Genomic DNA, 18551 nt, shown 5'->3' with positions numbered 1-18551 from the left:
AAATCTGAGCGACCAGCATCTAGGTCCCCGATAAAACTCTTCTGAGGGAATGCTGGGTTTGGGTATAAAGATTCAGGATGGCGATTGTGTCCTGACAAAGATGATGTTGCACCACTTTCCTCACTTCTCTGTATGGATTTTTGCAGAAGCACTTGTGAGAACACAGGTACTAAGGTCGATGGCTCTCACAGCCTACCCCAAAGGTAGAGGACAACAGCTACTCATCCAGTACAGGCTGGAGCCATAGATGAGAAGGAAAGCTAGCCTCTTTGATAATGGTGGTCTGGAATTTAAAGGTGAACTCACCTGGATTGGCAAGACGGCTACTAGTGGGCCCCAGGATTTGATAGGGATCTGAAAAAAACCACCCAACAAAAGCTATTTTAAAAAATGTTTCATCAAAGAGAAACAACAGTTCATTATTATTTATTCTAGAAATCAGTTTAAATTGTCATTTTCTTTCTTTACTCTTACTGTCTCTTCCCCTAGGGCCTGGAACAGACCCGCTGTGTTCCTTATATCTTTTTTAGCAAACAACCACCAATTATTTATGGGTTCCAAAATGTCACAGTGTTTCTGGCATTGCTTTCAGACTTGCCTGCTTTCAAAATCTGTAATCTCTTTGGATATACTTACGCGTCAACTAGAAAACACGAAATGTGAAAAAAAGAAGTGTGGGATAGTAGAACAGTAACAAATCAGGAGCAAATATATTTCTCCTAATAAAAAGAGCTGGACAGCAGATGAGATTTTCAAATTCACTTGTTGGCATTTGAGCTTGCTTGCCTCTGGGGTCAATGAAATGTTCACCCAACTCTCCCTTACTGGAGCAAACAGAGCATCAGACAAATGAGAGTAACAGGAGTTTTGTCACTGGCTCCGATGAGGCTGAGTGTTTCTTGAAAACCCCGCAATGCATTTATTAGGAATGAATTCCTTCTCTTTTCGTGGGGCCTCCTCAGCCCTAATCTCTACACTTCTCCTTTGCTTCTCTCTGGTTTTGGTGATTTGGATCTATAGCATTTGCTCGTGGATTGAATCGATGCCAAAAGAACCAACCCCCTAAAAAAAAAAGGGATAGAAAGCAGCTGTGCAAAGCAGAGAAGGTGGTATTTAACTTTTCAAAGGCCCCTTGGGAAACTAGCAGGAAACACTACTGCTTGCTGCCCAACAGGGTTTGCTTTTCTTATTTGGATTTCTTTGACGCAGGGGAAGCCCTGTTGATTCTGTTTGGAGATACTTCCATTGAACATCACTGCCGCAGAGGTGAAGAGGTAACGAGCAGACACTCCACCGCTGCCAAATAAACAGCTCCGTGCCCCTAACTGCTTCCCGACCTGTTACCCGGCATGTCATGATGCTTCAAAGGAGACGCAACTGATGCTAGGCGTTGCATGTGACTCAGCTGAAACAAGGATGTTTCTTTTGAATGGGGAAGGACAATGAAGTAAAATAGAAACGGTTTGGAACAATTGCTGTCACGGCGCGGTCGCAGTTGACTCATTATTCTGAGACTTCCCTGTAAGGCTCTGCCTGTTTGTCCTGTGCCCACGGTTGGTGCTGCTTGACACATTTTATTCACCCAATCTAGTATAAATCTAATTACTTAGCAAACGCAGTGGGGACAAAATCAACAGTTACCTGGCTGGGGCCGTTGCTGCTCTGTTGTCTTATTCACATTTTGCGTCCCTGCAACAGGAGGGCCTGTAAAGACAGAGAAAGGTCTTACATGTACTAGAACAGAAAAGGAGGAACGAACAGAGAGCAGGGCAAGTACAAGATACATCGAGCAGGAATAACAGCAACTGGGATGGAAAAAGTTTTCTAATCCTAGGAGGTGACATTTTTGAATATGCGCTATAAAATTAAGAGATTTCACTAGAAATTAAAAATTTCACTGTAAAATGAAAATATGCAAATGAGGCAAGAAAAATATTATGTAGATACTTCATTAATTTTCTGTCGTTTATTGCAACTTAAGTTCCATTCTAGTTTACATCTGCGTTTTGAACAGAAAATTGGATTTTTTTAAATGTATAAATTCTGACCTTCTTCCGTGTTGGAACTTTTTCCAGTATTTTTTGGAAATGCAAACTCTTTTTTAAAGCAACCTTTTCATGCAAAACCTTTTGGGTTTATCAAATCAAACATTTTACTGAAAATATCATGGCCTTTTCTATAAAACACTTCAACGCTAACATAGCTGTTCCTCCTCTTCATATCATTTCTTGTAACAGAAAACTATCACTCAAAGAACAGCCTTCACATTTAGAGTGTGCGTAGCTCAGAAAGCTGCGAAGCAAAGGAATTCTAATCTGACAGCCTGGTTCTGCCACATTTATTTACACCCGGTAGTATCTTGTTGAGAGTCAAACGTGCCCATCTTGCACTGCTGCACAGGGATATGCCCCAGCGGTGGAAGCAGGGGAGTGTGGCTCCGTAGCAGCCGGTTATGTGAGCTAGAATAAGTCTTTAGGGACAGGGAACTGATATTTCTAACGAGGCGTCACGCAGAGGGTACTGTGAATTCAAGGACACTGTAAAACCAGGACGAAAGGAGAACAGTTGCCTGAGTAGGGCTCGTGCAGCAGGGGCCCTGTCTGCCTGCTAGGCTTTGTGTAGAATCTTCCTTTCTGAAAAGTAGTAAGAAGCTCTCAGAACCTGCCCAAGCTGTCTGTATCTGTCCCTAAAAAGTTACACTGGACTACAGGCAGGTGGTTAACATGGAGTCTATGTTTGTACAGAGGGTCTGCCCCTTGCCCCTTAACCAAATCCTGAAAGTAGGAGAGGTCCGTGCTGTTATCTTCTATACACTATTTAATAATAAAAATATCTGTGCCCATTTCTATTTCTTTTCATAACATGATTCTAGCTCTTTTCTTACTGACTATCCCCAAATCTTCTGCCCTCCTGATGCCCATAACACAAGCCAGCCATGCCCCTCTTCTCCCACAGTCTCATTTTGATCTACCATTGCAGAATTTGTGATTCCCATTGGGACAACTTACTTTTGGTGAGGCCAGAATTCATATTACTGCCCCATCCTGTTCTCCTGACTGCATCATAGGAGGGATCTAATGACAAAAGACAACAGGCACAGAAGGGTTGAAATCAACTCTTCCCAAAAAACCCTTGCAAGAATCTAGCTCTGTGTCTTGGTCCCAACTGGCTTGGTATTATGCAGATCTATTAGTTTTCCTCTCCCTTATCTCCTACGCTCCCTTGGCCCTCTCACAAAGGCCACAGGCTGTCAGTAGAGGGGTTGGGACTAGCTGTTTGGGCAAGGCATGAGCCCAGGACATTCTGATCATGAGGTATAGTCATTGCACTCGACGGAGTCCAAAGAGGACCCCCTTTCTCTTCTCCCAAGATGAAGGGAGACCGCGGGCAGAAAAAGGAGGATGCGATCAACCCTTTTGTTATCTCACAGAAAATAAATGGTGACTTTAAAACCCAGGGAGGCCAAGGACTTGGCACGCACAATAAGGAAGCTATTTTAAGGAGGGGGAAAAGGGGAAAAAGCATCCTCCCAAGTGAAACACAAAATGCCCCTCTGACCATGCCGCTGGAAAGAAGCGAGCGTTGCCTTGTGCCCCGTTGGGCTGCACAGCGCAGTGGGGCTGCGCTGCTCCCTGCGGAAACATCCCAGGCACTTGCACATTCCTCCTGGCGTTGGGAAAGCCGCTGCAGCTTTGAAATTACAGCCTTCTAGTTATTGGCATGAAAAGGAAAACAGAGAAGGGACGGGAGAGGGAAGGGGAGGGGAGGAGAGGGAGAGAGAGGAGGAGGGAAGAGAGGGGAATGGGGGAAAATAGAGCTCATGTAATCTGCCTGTTTTTATTTTAATTTTACTTATTTGTTTTTTCCTTTTTTACTACAAACCACAAACCCCACTGCAAATAGATCAGGCTGAAAAACAAACCGCTATGGTTTCAGCCTGGTACAAAGAGTGCGATGGGACATCTCCGAAAGAGGGAGGCGGCAGCCCCAGCCACGCTGTCCCCAGAAGGGAGCCCTGTCCCCACTCCCATGGCCGGGCAAGGAGCAGCAGGGCTGGAAACTGGCTTGAAGCCTGGTGCTGCTGGGGAACTTCATCCCCAAGCTCAGTCCTTAGCAGCTGTCATTATTGTAAATAAGATGCTGTTTGCACGCATGACATTTTCCTTGCTGGAACGTCATCGTGCAAATCCTAACTTCATCTGAGTGCCCCCGGAGCTTGGGCTGCTGCTCTACCAGTGACTGAAATCGGGAGAGCAGGGATGAGGTCTGAAGTAACCACTGGCTTTTCCCATGTCCTCTTTGCAGCCAGTCTCTGACTTTCATGTCTCCCCTGGGACATCCTTCAGAAGTACTACAACTAGAGCTATTAGAGCAATGTTTTGGGAAATAGTTTGGAAAAAACCCATAAGAGTTCTGCATTGAGCGAGAAAGGCAAAAACTGAGAAATTTCCACCGATCGAGATGCTAATGTACATTTTGGCTAGCTCAATCAGAAACAGTTTTGCCATCGTGTAATTTTAATGGAAATGCCACTTCCATGGTGGTCCTGTTAAAAAGAAAGGTAGCAATTAATTTTCCAACAGAAAAAAAATCTATTCAAATTGGGGAAAAAATTCCCTTCCAAAAAGTAGCAGAGCTCCTTGAGAATTTTCAATTTTCTCGGATTCTTTTGGGTCAGAAAATTGGCCAAAGTGAATCAACTGCTACAAATGTGTTGGTTGATTCAGATGCATGTTTTGAGTAAACAAATAGGCCATCATCTGGATAGATGATCCTCCTCCTCCTCCTCCAGATGGAGAAACTTTGTCACAGAGGAGGAGCCTGCTTTGCTCACAGTGTCACAGAAAGTGTAAAAAGCATCTCCTGAGGGGTTTTTTAACCAGTAAGTGGCACTATTACAATCAAATGTGCTGACTGGGAGTGTATTGCTATGGCTGCTCGGGCTTTCCAGGCTCAAGGCTTGGTTCTCCAGGTAAGTTTGGCTAAGCCTGGTCAAAATTATCATTCAAAACCTCTCTGAATGGGTTCCTTCATAGCAACGTTTTAGGACATAAAATGTCCACTTGGGAGGACGGTGTGGATGTGACTCAGCCTAGGTTTAACCCAGGTTTAGCATACCTCAGATGAGTCCCTTTGCCTCCATTTTCCCTATATAGTGTGGATTATGGAGTAAAGTGTGGGCACGTATAGGGGCAGTCCCACTTGTGCTGTTAGGATGAGACTTAGCGCTGAGCGTGACTTTGCAATGGTAAGAAGGGTTAAATATGATAGTCAGCAATACAGGCGTTGCTATTGAAACAGCGCGTTCACTCAGCTAGTGCAAGCTTCCAACTCTTCCTCTCCCTCTCAAAAAAAAAAAAAAAAAAAAAAAAATCCAAATCCACTAAGCTATTTTTGTTTTGTTTTCACAAAAATCTGTGCAACGTGAAAGAACCACACCAGCCCTCCCAGCTTCCAGGCCCAGACTCTAAAGCTGAACGTGTTTAAAACAAAATGGAAAAGGCAGAGCCAAGGAACCTATCCAGAGACTCGAGTTTCTGCAAAAACAATATCGTTCCGAGGACCTGACGCCCAGTGGCTCGAAGAGATCCTACAGAACTCCAGCCAGACGGTTAGTTACAGGGAGAGTCTTATCTGTCATTAAAACCACTTGGATTTTACACCAAAACCTGCCGCGCTATGGAAATTCAATTAAAAGACTTGGACTGAGGTCTTCTTCTGGTGTAAATCAGCAAATAGCTACAGTGAAGCTAGGAGTAAATTTATACCAGCTTAAGATCAGGTCCCCGAGTCTGTTTTAGACTTAAAAGGCCCAGTGGAACAACAGTCCTATGACAAATGTGTGTTCAATACAAAATGGAATTAAAGAGCCGAAAATAAATCATAGATGCTTTCAAGAAATGTCATTCTGCAGCTGTCTGGTTTATGTCCAGAAATTCCCCAGAATGAATGCATACTCTATTATGAGTAAGGTAAAGGATATTAATAATGCTTTGCACTTTCACAGCACCTTTCAACTAAGGATCTCACAGCTTTGCAAACATTCACACTCACAGCGCGCCTGGGAAGAAGCTTAAATATAATTTTATTTATTTACATGCATAAATGCACTTTCCTTAGGCTTTAGCTGCCTTTTCCAGATGAAGTGGCTTTCCCAGAAATCAGGCTGTGTGGAACAGTCTGCATAGCATTGGTCTCTGGACCCTTTCTAACCTTGGTCTATACTTTCTCACCCCAAATCTCCCTCGGCTCCTACCTCACCAATCCTCTCTGTGCCTTTTGGAAGTTCTCAGCCTCTGCTGTGCAATTTCCCTTTCAAAGTCTATTGATTCCTCTGGAATTAGGTGTAAATCAGAAATAACACAGAAGTGAAATAGCCTCTAGGCTGTGCAGAAGGCTGAGAAAAGGCTTAGAACACAGCAAAATTAACAAGATCAAGACTGGGCATTAGTTAGGCTGCCCTGTAAAGTTCAAGAGATGAGCTAAACTATCCAAACCTCTGAAGTTTCTTCATGTCAGACTGTCTGGTGCACCAAAGGAAGGACTTGATGTGGGGAAGAAACTGAGGAGCGTGTCCCAGGGGTCCCCTGGCTGAGACCGTGGGACACGGAGGAGGAGGACGGCTGCATGTTGTGCTGTGGAAGTGCAGGAGGTATGGCACCGCAGCCGGGAAGATAAGCCAGGCTCCACTGAACCCCCAGTCCACCTTCACAGACCTGCCCCCCCTCATCTCACAGCTTGAGTGCTACTTTGCTCCTGTTCCACATCCCTCTGGATCATATTTAGTCTAAACAGACTAATAGGCTCAAATATTGCTGTGGGCTAGGGGCAGATGGACAGTCACGCACAGACTCTTTTCCCTAGGAAACTGGGCTTAAAATCCCCAAGCAGATTTCCACACCACAGCAAAGAGCATCCCAGATGCCTAGCAGTCCTCGCAGCTTGAATGCAGTCCAATGAACAAGCCATTAGGGAATCTGTGTTTAAGATATGATGTATTAGAGAGCAAAGCCTCTCTGATAAGGTTTAAAAAGTTCTTAAAAATTAAAAAAAAAAAAAAACCAACCCATGGTGTTTTATAAATCTGAAAGCTTGGGACAGAGGGGAGAAGCAAGAAGGGGGGATTTCAACCAAACAATAGGCTCACAGTCCCTGAGCTTCCTGAGGTGCTCGGTGAGTGCTGACAGCCCCTTCGGGCTGCTCTCTCCGTAGGAGCTTTTTCAGTCAAGCCAGATTCAGGCACTATTTTGTGCTACCAGCCTTGATAAGGCTTTCCAGGAGAACAATAGGCACCAGGTCTGTAATATCCTCATTTTTCAGGCCTTTTTGTTCTAGGATGGATGCAGCGGAGTTGGGTCACTTATGGGCTAAATGCTTTATAGGCACTACAGGGGAATCTTACTTGAAATGCCGTCTATGCTGGCATAGTGCCCTTAATTGCAAGCAAGGCTGGGAAGGAATAGCGTGGCATATTTATCATACTCATGGCATGGCTGGCAGCAGCGGCAGCTCTCTTCCAGCCAGGCACTGTCTGCTTTATGAACTGCTGGGTCTCACTGCCAAGGTGTGGAGTGACTGGTCTGAACATTAGCTCCCTCCGCCAGACCCATGGGCAGTGTCACGCCTGGGTTAACTTTTGTAGAAGATGTCTGGGGAAACACACGTGCAGCGAACTCGTGGGGGTGTCAGATTCTCCAGCATGGTAGGTGCTAAGCAACAGAAAGAGCCCATCAACCTCTGCCTAATAGAGCTGATACCTCCCAGGAGATTAGGAAGCCAAAGGATGGAAAGTGCTTGTCCAAATGGCTTGTTCATCCAAAAGATGGCAAGTCATGGGGGCAGAGCTGGGAAGAAAAGAAAGGTAAGTTTCCCAAGTCTCAGTGAATTGTCTGACCACTTACTAACACTTTGAAGCACGCTGTCAGGCTGGCTCAGCTGGATAATGACAACAGCAATGGCTGTAGCCATTTAGCCATCTTCTGTTGGATTCCTTACTGCAGCATCTTGGGGTGCTTTACAAAAAAACGTCGAATGACCCCAGTTCACATGATGGATTTCCCCCCCTAAACCTGAAATACAGAAGGAACTGCTCCTGAGTACCCCATCCTATTTGGTTAGGGAGCACAGCCACTGTATTTCCAGACAGGACTTGGCCTAACAGATTTCAGTGAAGCAAATTCGGGGAAAGAGAAGGCTGCAAATTTGAAGTGTGCTATGGGATCCACAGGATTCTCCATGCAGAACACAGACTGGTTTTTGCAATGAGTCCTTCTGCTTCAGTAGGAAGAAAGGATCCTGGCTTGATGGCTGGAATTTAAATTAGCTTCTCTAAATGGGGAAAGCAGGACCAGGTGTCCTAGGGGATCCAGACTTGTGATTAATCTAAGTGGTCACTTGGGGTCTATTTTGCGGCAACGACTTTATAGGGAGAGAGAGAAAGGAGGGCATCGGACCTCACTGCTTTTCCTCCCAAAGTGATGTTGTGTGTGGTGGCTAGGACTGGCACTATTCTGGTATCTTGGAAAAGTCCCAACGTAGGCGCATGGGAACAAAAAACACTACTGCTGCAAACCAAACATGTAAGCAAGGCCTGCCAAGCTGCTGAGCGTCCAGCCCTCACACTCCCGTCATTTAACCTCCTGGAGATCGCATTGAAGAGGTGGGGTTGTGTTTAAAGCCAGTTGGAGAGATGAAACCTAGACTGTGGGTTTCTGGAGGGGTGAGGAAGCCAAAAACACCTCCAACTCCGCCTAGAAACATTAGACACATTGTTTTAAATGATGGCAGTGAACATAAAGGCTGTAGAGTCTCTAAGGTTCTTCCTGGGCCCACCCCGGCTCCAAGTGTATGTACTAAATGCTCAGTACATGCGGTGCAAAACCTGACAAGGTCAGCAGCAAGAGATTTGCTTAGTTAGTTTTTCCTAGCACAGAACTGTGAAGGCTCTGGATGCTATCATTTGTCTGCAGGAGGTTTGACAGCGTGTGGCAGAGATGGTGGAATAGGGCTAGAATGCAAAGCAGAGTATGAGGAGTCCTCTGGCCTTTTCAAACAGCTACAAGAGGTGGTTCATGAAAATCAGCAGTTGGTTTCCCTTAACGTTTAGCCCCATGGCATACACCCAGGTGTGAGTTACACGGGTGTCCTAACTGTGTACACTGAGAGCTCGAAATCTCACCCACAGTATCATTCGTTTTGCAGTGAATTACTTTCCAGTGTACTATTTCTGCTAATTAAAACAATTGCTTTGCACTTATGCCATATGCCATGCTGTATGTCATTCACAGCCAGTATTGCTACGACTGTTCTCATGGTTACGTAAGACTTTCCAGCGCCTTCCAGCACCAAACTCATTCGTTTCTGCTTCAAGACCACAATGTCCTGCTCCTTGCACTGAAGAATCACCAGTACAGGGATCATCTGTGGAGTTAAGTAATTCTACGTCTCTCCACTAAGAGGAAGCAATTAGCTGAGTGCAGAATAACTTCAAAGTAACTTCTACTCTGCATTATCAGACTATCTGATTATTTCACAATTTAAAAAAAAAAAATAATCAAACAACTCTACATTGCTGTTAACCTGTTTTACAGATGAGGAACTGACACAAAGAGCAAAGTCCAGGCTTGGAACATCATTGGGTTTTGACTTGAAGTCAACTCAAACCAAGTGAGAAGGGACTGACTGCTGGATTTACTAAGAAATCTGTTGTAGAGCATGGACACGAAGAACAGGTCTGACTTGGGAAACCTCTGAAAGCAGCTGAGAGCCTGGTTATGCGTTGCTATCCTTATGGAAATGCAGATCAGAGCAATCAAACATTTTTTATTTAACTCCTATTCTAGATCCAGTGGTTAAAGTACCATGGCTGAAGCCCACTTATTTCCAGTGTCAGACAGGATCTGGAGCTCAACATAGTGCACTCAGAGAATGAGGATTCAGGATTTTCAAAGAGAACTCATTCAGCTTGGGCAGCCAGGGGCATGCTTAGGGTAGCCCTGGTCCCTTCTGAAGCAGGTCACTCCAGCTCGAGACCTGTGATCCCTCTCCCTCATTAGACTTGCCCTGCCAGGGTGACATGAAGGAGCTCCTACATGCCGCAGCTCTACAGCTCTGCTCCCCCACTCGGAGGAGGGCTCTGGCCTGCAAAATTTGGAGTCACTCCCTGTTTGCTTTGAGCCATAGGCGACAGCCCCCAGTTGTGCGAGTGTGGCTAGAAAAACATCCCAGAGCCGTGCAGCGGTGGAACTTCCTGATTCACGTCTGAGTTACCCCGTGCAACGCTTACAAAGACACATTATAAAGAAAAGGAGGAAGTAATGAGAATTTTTTGGTGGTGGTGTTGCTTTTTTTCATATCAGCAGCAGAAGTCCCAATGCACCGGGCATGAAGACTAAAGTATGTGTCCTAAGAATCCCTCCCAGAGCCAGCTTTGAAAAGCACTTTCCTGCCAACATACATGTTGCTGAGCTACGCAGGGCTGCAGACATGAACAGCCACACACAGACGGCCGTGCTACCGAGCAAAAACGCAGACACACAACGGCATGTTGTGAGAGGCACGTTTCTGAGCACCCTTCGCACCCCTATATACGCGTTCAGCCAAAACACATATCCAAGTGCGCACAAGTATGCAAAGAGCGCCGTGCGTATTTTACCCTGCAGCACACGGGGGGGTAAAACCAAACAGTTAACGTGCTTGAAGTTTGTCCTTATTGAAAAATACACAAATGCAGAAGTAAAGAAAAAGAAACGCCTATTCACAGAGAAAAAAGCTCGACGCAGCAATACACACATAAAAGAAAAGGGAAGGGAAGACACACATGCGCAGACGTTGCAGCTTGCATTTTTACAGCATTTGCCCATTTAACTCATTATCAGGAAACAAATTTACTCTTGTCTGAGGAAACAGCCAAAGCGCTTCCAAGAGCTTTTTACAGGAGGGACTGCACCCCAGCGAACGTGTAACCCCCCCCAACATGTGCAATAACATTGCTTGCAGTGCACCCTAGGCAAAAAAATAATAGCTCTTTTGCTGGGAGAAAAGGAAGGATAATGGTTACTTAGAAAGTGCTCCAGACAAGCTGTCAGGTTGAATTCAGAGAACTGGAGTCTACTCTGGGACAGCGCTGGCTCAGGGTGATCCCTTGTGAGTTGGGTTTCCTGCCTGCTACAGCTTAAAGACAACGTTTCTTTGTTTCCAGTTTTTCTGGTGAAAAAACACACGCCTGCCTCCGAAGAGGGTCAGGGAGAAAGCAGACAAAACACTAACTCTGGAATTTCAAAGGAAAACAATTAAAAAAAAAAAAAAAAGAAAGAAAAAGAAAAATCCGAGAGCGCTAGCTACTGTCTCTCCTGAAATCATAAATCCCTGGTTTGGCCACACAGTTGCAATAAGAGAAGCACCAAAAAAGCCTCCCCTTTTTGTGCTATGGAGCTAAAAATGGATATTTCATCACCAGGCACACAAATATCACCGACAAATGGTTTAGCATGTACAGACAATTAAGAGGGCATAAAGCTGCAACTGCTTTTTCTCCGACACGACTGAGACTGGAGGGTTTATAACCTTTGCTGTGAACAAGGGGCCTTACTGACACACTGGAAAGAAGGGTTTACTGAAACTGGTCAATATTTTACACATGACAACCTTTTAGACCTGAAAAATGGCCTTTTCAAGAGAAGAATTTTATGCAGGAATTTGAGATATTTTTTTTTCTCCTGTGGGAACCGTGCTTATGCAAGCGTGCTGCCTGGGGTCTCCTTGCCCCTCTCTCTCCAAGTCCTCAAAAATTTTTGGACCTGTCACCCAGAATTGTCACTGAATTTGAAAAGGGGGAGAGATGAGTTTTAAAGAGTTCCTACCAAACTAAAGGAAACTGCTGGGGGAAGAGGGAAGAGACTGCAGCCTCGACTGCGAGAAAAGCAACCACACAGACTCATATTCTGTTTGGTACCAGGGAATCTGCACGAGAGAGGTCTTACTAATGCTCCAACATCAGGAAACTCTTCCTTCGGGGCTCACACCAAACCTGGGTACAAACCCACGGGAAACCACTCTGCGTGAGTTTCAGAGCTGACTGCTTTGTTTATCTTCTTAAATTTGCCAACAGCTGAACAAAACCTACAAGCAAACATAGGTTATACCCAAACATCCTTACTGCTCACACAAACACTTTTATAATGTAAACATAAACAATGTAATAGCCACAGACTAAATCCTTAAAATTTGTCTCCAACATCCATACTCATGTATTCACATACAAATCTCTTGCCTCTCTGAAAATGCAGACAGCACATCAGCTTTTCCTATGTTCTGTGTGAATTGAGGTTGGATTTACGAGACTTTGGGCCAGTGCTGGTTTACCACTATTCTAAGCTAGCTATAATGCCTTAGGCTGAGCCTAACGTAAGCAGAGGACAGTGCTGGAGGATAAAGACTAGTGTTGAATCCAGCCTTTTAAACCAGAACGTACACAATCTGGAATCTGGAAGCAAACAGCCATGCAAAAATTGCTCCGCTAAATTCTCAGGCGTGATGTGCGGGTGTAGCCCTTATCAGCCGAGCCTTCCTTCATCCCACTCGGCCACCACACTGCATATCATCAGCACATACTACAAAGCACCACGTATGCCCCACCAGATGCTCTGACATGCCTGTTTAGACACCTGCAATTTTACACATCAACACGTCATGATTCTGCCTCTTTGGAAACTGCCAGCACTACCCTGCTTGAGTTCAAATCCTGCACAGCATTTAGGCTTGTATATTAAACAAGCGAGTTACGCAGCCCCCAATATGCTTAAAAATAAGCATGGCCTTTAAAAATGTGTTGGATCAAGGCCAGAATGCTCACAACCACATGAGGGACAGCCCTTTGGCCTCTGAAATGTTGTTGTATGTGAATATACTTTCCATTTCCCTATGGAAACCTCCTTAAAACGACAGCATTCTGAAGGCGAGCAATTTAAAATCTCCGTGGACTTGGGCAGATAATGTAGTCTCAGATTCTTCTCCCATGTCTCCGGTACCTACAGTTGGTCAGTCATTGCTCCAAACAGTCACGGAAAATGAAACAGGCCATCTCTCCAGTGGAGCGCTGGGAGCGGGACACAAATCTTTCCATTCAGCAATGAGAGCAACCTCGTTTCATTTTCCAGAAAATTGTTCTCTAGCCAAAAAATACTGGTGATTTTCATTAGAGCAATTTATTTCTCAAAGGCAGCTGAAGACAATTTGTACCAATGACGCTAAATACCATACTTTTGAGTGTTTATGAGGCTGAGAAGCAAAGAAGCTCGGGCAACAAGAGCCCTTTGAACACGACAAGGTTTCTACCTATCTGATCCGAGAACAAAATGCATATGCTTTGTGCACCAGCTGTGTAAGTTTACAGTATCTGTTTCTGCTATGAAAGCAGTTTAACTCTCCTAAAGCAGGTTCTTCTGTATGCAGAGCTGGCAATGCAGAAGAGAAGTGAGAGGGGGCAGAAAATAGAAGGGAAAAAGGCAGTAAAGTCTGCAGCTGCAACCAGCCAAGGCTGTTCTGTCTCCAGAGCCACAGCATGAAACCCGGTCCTGTGACAGCCCTGCTGCCCTTGCCAGCGCGGGCCACAGGTCGAGTGGGTGCTCCTGGGTGACACCGTCCTTGCTGTGGCTACGGTAACAGGTTTGGGAGAGACTAGAGCTGTACCCTGCATCTGCAACATCTGCATCTGCCAGAGTTGCAGCCATACCTTTTTTTGCCATGTAGGTTCTTTTTTACAGTATGTGGATGGGATATGTTGTATAAAGCACAGTGTAAGCGTATGTGAAAAGCATCCATTGCTCCCCAGCATTTGCCCAAGCAGGTTATTTGCATTAGCTATGTGATCTTAGAGAACGTGCAAGAAAAATTACAGGAGGAGTGAAAAAAATAGTGCTTTTTTCCTTTCTCTGACATGTATTGTACTATTCCATCACCTCCTCCTGCTTTTGAATCCTCAAGGGAAGGTGGTTAGAAAAATTTGTTTGTATGTTTTAATTCACACACAAAGAGGGAAGAAATATTTACAGGATTAGTAGATTCAAGACGCATTAACATAAAGAAAAACGTTTCATCTTTTAAGAAGTTAAGGAGACAAGAAAATACTTCTAAAAATTGTGATTTTTAATCTGAAATTCCTTTTCCAAAAGAATATAATAGTCTCAAAGCCAGCCCATTAAAAAGGCTTAAAAGGAAGCAAGGAAATCCTTGTTGCCTAACAGACTAGACCGAGGCTGAGAAATTCCAAGTCCAGTTTTATGTTCATCACGAGTTTCTTCTGTGATATTGGACAAGACACTTCACTCTGTTCCCCCAATTCCTTATCTGTCAGCCTGTCGTGTTCACGTCTCTCTTATCCTGTCACCTTATCTCACAAATAGTATTTGGAGCAAGAATCAGTTACAGGAGGTTGAAGTGGGTCAGTTTATCCTAAACCAGTATTCAGACATGAAATGAATGCAGAGGGAATTTATGCATTGTAGAAAGAAATGGAATAGACGGGATTTCAACATTTCTATGCTAGTTCTTAATTTTTATTTGGCTGTCCCATGGGTGTGTTTAGTCCTTTATTGACACCCGATGAAAGTACCGTGTAAAGTTAAGAACACCCAGCTGACAGAAATCAAAGGCAAACTTCTGTCAGCTGCACTAAGGAAGGACACTCGAGGGCAGTAAAAATGGAGGGGGAGGAACATTTTGCCCTCAAATTTCTTTCTGCCTCAGTGACTCTAGGCCCAACTTGCAAAGATAAAGGGCATGCAAAAAATCAGAGGACTGCAATTTTACACAGAGCATTTCTCTTAATAAAAAAATCGCAGCTTTCTTCCTTTTATTTTTAGCAACCACCTGGCCTGAGACAGAAAGAGCAGTCTTGGATGTGTGTGTATGTTTATGGGGGAAATTGTGGAGGAACACGTGCACGTGTGTCTGCTTTATTCAAATAGGAGCAAGCCTAGCTTTTATTAATTTTAAATAGATGACTGTTAGCATCAAAATACCATGGACAAGCCTGAATGGCTTTGTCTCTGTAATGTGCCACGTTTTATCAGCTAATGCCTGTCTCATAAAGAGAGAACAGCCTGCCAGGGAACAGACAGCTCAAGTGGATGGCTATATGCCGGACAAAAGAAGCTGCTGTAAAAACCAGCACTGATATTGTGTCCGTGGTCCAAGACAGATGTTGGAGATGAAATGCAGCGTGGTGTAACGAGAAAGAAGTGCTGGCTCTACGAGCAGCGCTAGGCAGTGAAGCAGCCAGACACACCACCAAGCTTGTTAAATGTGTGCTCTCCGTTCGCTGTAGCCTTTCGGTGAAATGGGTGTGTTGTCTCTCTCTCTCTCCAGCTGCTTAAATAAAAGAGTTTCTGCCTTTCCCCACTATTCTTTGAAATGCAAACTTGTGGCTCATCAATGAAGCCATGTTCTCCTGAAAAGCATAGAAATGTTTATATATGAGGTGAGGAAACTGTCTCGGCGGGAGAGCAGACTGCTTCTAGGTGGGTTATCTCGTATGACAGACATGAGATTTCACACTTTTCCCAGAAGCGTTTCAAATGGAGGAGCTGAACACAGTTCAGTGAACGAAACCAATGTTCCTGCAGTTACACGCAGGGAAAGGAAGACCAAACGCAAGGCCCCTAGTCCTACACAGTAAGCTACAGAGCACAGGACCAGATTTTTGGTCTCCAACACCCTATTTGGCCTTTAGCAATTCAACTGCCCGACTGTGACTTGCTGCCTTATCTAGGTAAGGGATGTGCATCACACCCATCCCACCAACTCCCATAATTTTATTGTGATTGAGAATCTGAGTTTTCATTAAAAATAAGAAAAAGGAATAGGACTGTAGTTGCAGAGGAAAACCTAAAAAATTTCACTGAAGGATAGACAAACAACTCAAAAGCCCGAAGGAGCCTCAAGTGTGTTATTAGCTTTTAAACTTCAAGGTTTCTAAGCTCCATCTACATGATCAGAATTTCTAACAGATTAAGAATTTGGTGTTATTTGAAAAAGAAAATCAAAATGTTCCAAGATGAAAGTGTCAAAAAGATACACTTGCTCTTCACTGCTGGTTGAAACTAGCTGACAGATTCATGAATGGTTTTGGAAGACCTGAGTGGCCTTTATTCAGTAATGGAATTTATTGTAAGAAAATTTTATCCTTTCAACTATGAACTCACTCGGAGAGAAACAGTATCTCAGTCCTTGCTATGTATCTGAGATTTCAAACTGTTTCACATAAAGAACAGAAAATACGCCATCAGCTCATTGACTCAGTAATACACAAGTGTGGAAATGACAGATAGACATTTTATGCCACAATATTGGCTGAAGAAGCAGAGATGTGATTTTCAGGATAGACAGAGCTGCAAATTGTGAATTATTCCATTTTAACCATGCTGTGAGTGCATAGGAGATCAGATCACTTTCATGCCAAGGATATTATAAAAAAGCTCTAGTTTTAACCCAGTCAAAGACATCGTGAGAGCACAGGAAGCCAGGACGTTTATATGCAAAAGACTGACCTTCTTTGGTGGCAAGACGTGAGGAAGGTTCTGTGTGGGATGGAGTATTGTAGACCAGCAGTGAGCTACCTGTAATGAAAAGAAAAGGAGTTATTGCAGTTCGAATGCACTCTACCAGTGGGAAACCATGCAGGCAGGTAGAAAATGCTATCATTAGGATCTAAAGACCAAATTTTTCAGGCAATTAGGCACACATTTTCTATGATGGATATGAAATTCTTTTAAAAGCTTGGTAGCTGTATGTCACACTTGGACTACTGTTTCTCCACTTGCAAATCAAAATAAAGACATTTGCCTCCTTCACTGAGCGCCTTGATGTCCTCTGTTGAAAAGTGATATAAAAGGGTGAGGTTGAATAGTTATAGTACATTTATACAGGTACAATATCTATCACAGCAAAGCCTCTGGAAATTACTATGGCACAGACTGTATTACAGGATAAGGAAGAAGCTTTCCTCTCTCTCTAGCTGTGTTAGAGAAATTTCTGTTTGAGGAACATACAGTAGAAGTGACATGAATTGCACTGTCAGGATCTGAACATTTTTAGAGTGTCACATGCTTGGGTTTGGGCCAACGGCTGCAAAAATCTCACTGCTATTCCAGCATCTCCCATGCTTTGTGGAGTTTGAAAGTAGCTTTCTTGGTTCAGAGCGGCCTTTCCATCCAGCCTCACTTGACACAAAACTATTCAACAGGAGCACAAAAAAGAACGCATTGGAAGGGTCTTTGTTTTGCAGTCTATGGTGGAAATGTTCCTTTCCAAGCTTTTTACTTCGATTCTCCTGCAAACTCCTCTGGAAATGGAGGAACAGGCCCTGTGAGCTCTTGGAAACCAGCGCGTAATACACATTTTATGGTTGTCTAGTTAGGTACATATACCCTACATAATCTTCCACGCTCACCTTTCCCACAGCGCTTTGAAAAAGTTTCCACTGCATCAGGTGGTGACATTGATAACATGGCCCAGGGCCCTTCTTGGTAGGGACTGAGGATGTGAACCAGAGCAGGGAAGCAATCTCGCCATAGATTGGTATGGATAAGTGCTTTTATAGACACTTTCTGCTATTCATACCTACAGATCCCTCTATTCAGTGAGATTCTGTCCCATTAAAGGTATTTGGTCCTGAACAACACATAGCAAACAGTATAGATTTACGTATATGCTATGTTGACCCTCAGCATCCCCAGATTCTTTGGCAGGGCTAAGAATATCTCTTTTGCAGGTAGTATAATACCAACTGATTAGGATCTTGTGACTAAGCCATGCAGTCTCCACATTCCTCTAATCCACATGATCCCAAATAACACTGACCTCACTTGCCCCTCAGTAGTATTCACAGTATGTCTCCCTTTCCTGTGAGAGCTGAGGATTAGGCAGTTCGCTGCCAGAAGTAACAGCCATTGCAGGTGCTGGATCTTATTAGCCCTGTATTCCTATGGATTTCTTTTCTTCCCCAAATGCAAACAAAGCCAAAGACGTGCACAAGCCGGCATGTACACAGACATAGAACGTGTTGGAAAACACAGCCTGCTCATAGGGAGCGGAGGATGGATGCTACCAGATGCCGCAAGAGAGGGGATGTTTCCAAAGACCAGGCATGGATAACATGGTAAACTAGGAGGGAAGGAGTTCAAAGGGATCCCAAGGGTACCTTGACTGTGAAAGTTGTAGATAACCAAAGTGACTGGCTTTAAATATTTTGAGAGATTTGGTGGTCTGTTGCTGCTGCTGCTGCAGGAATTGCAACAGCTTTGTCCACCTAACTCATGTTTTCATCAGACGGTTTCTGGCTTTGGCATTTCTTTCTTGAATATCAGTAGGGAAACTCCTGTCCACCACTGTCCTTTTCAGGTTAGTCGAAGTAGATCCTGAACGCAACGCCCAGCCTAGCTTGCCCCAGACAGGGAAGTGCTGGGGAATTCAGAAACGCTGTTTTCTATGACTAAATAGGCTGCAAATGCCTGGTTGCATTGACTGGCTGAGGAGGTGGGGGTGGGGTGATG

At 44.3% G+C, this 18551-nt stretch overlaps 1 protein-coding gene across 4 annotated transcripts in view; it reads right to left on the bottom strand.

The window, feature by feature from the left end:
* FLI1 (Fli-1 proto-oncogene, ETS transcription factor) overlaps positions 1–18551 on the bottom strand; it is an 89067-nt gene that overhangs the window by 3242 nt on the left and 67274 nt on the right. For 3 of the 4 annotated variants that reach the window (XM_035897465.1, XM_035897466.1, XM_035897467.1), the window contains 4 exons: positions 16548–16616; positions 3009–3074; positions 1642–1704; positions 307–354 (listed from right to left, as the gene is read on the bottom strand). In XM_035897465.1, coding sequence (XP_035753358.1) covers positions 307–354; positions 1642–1704; positions 3009–3074; positions 16548–16616 — 246 coding nt within the window. The remainder of the gene's footprint in view (positions 1–306; positions 355–1641; positions 1705–3008; positions 3075–16547; positions 16617–18551) is intronic. The other variant, XM_035897468.1, reaches the window with a different exon arrangement.

Source organism: Egretta garzetta, unplaced genomic scaffold (genome assembly GCF_000687185.1).
Source record: "Egretta garzetta isolate BGI_Z169 unplaced genomic scaffold, ASM68718v1 scaffold207, whole genome shotgun sequence".
Lineage (NCBI taxonomy): Eukaryota > Metazoa > Chordata > Aves > Pelecaniformes > Ardeidae > Egretta > Egretta garzetta.
This window is presented reverse-complemented; position numbering and strand designations above follow the sequence as displayed.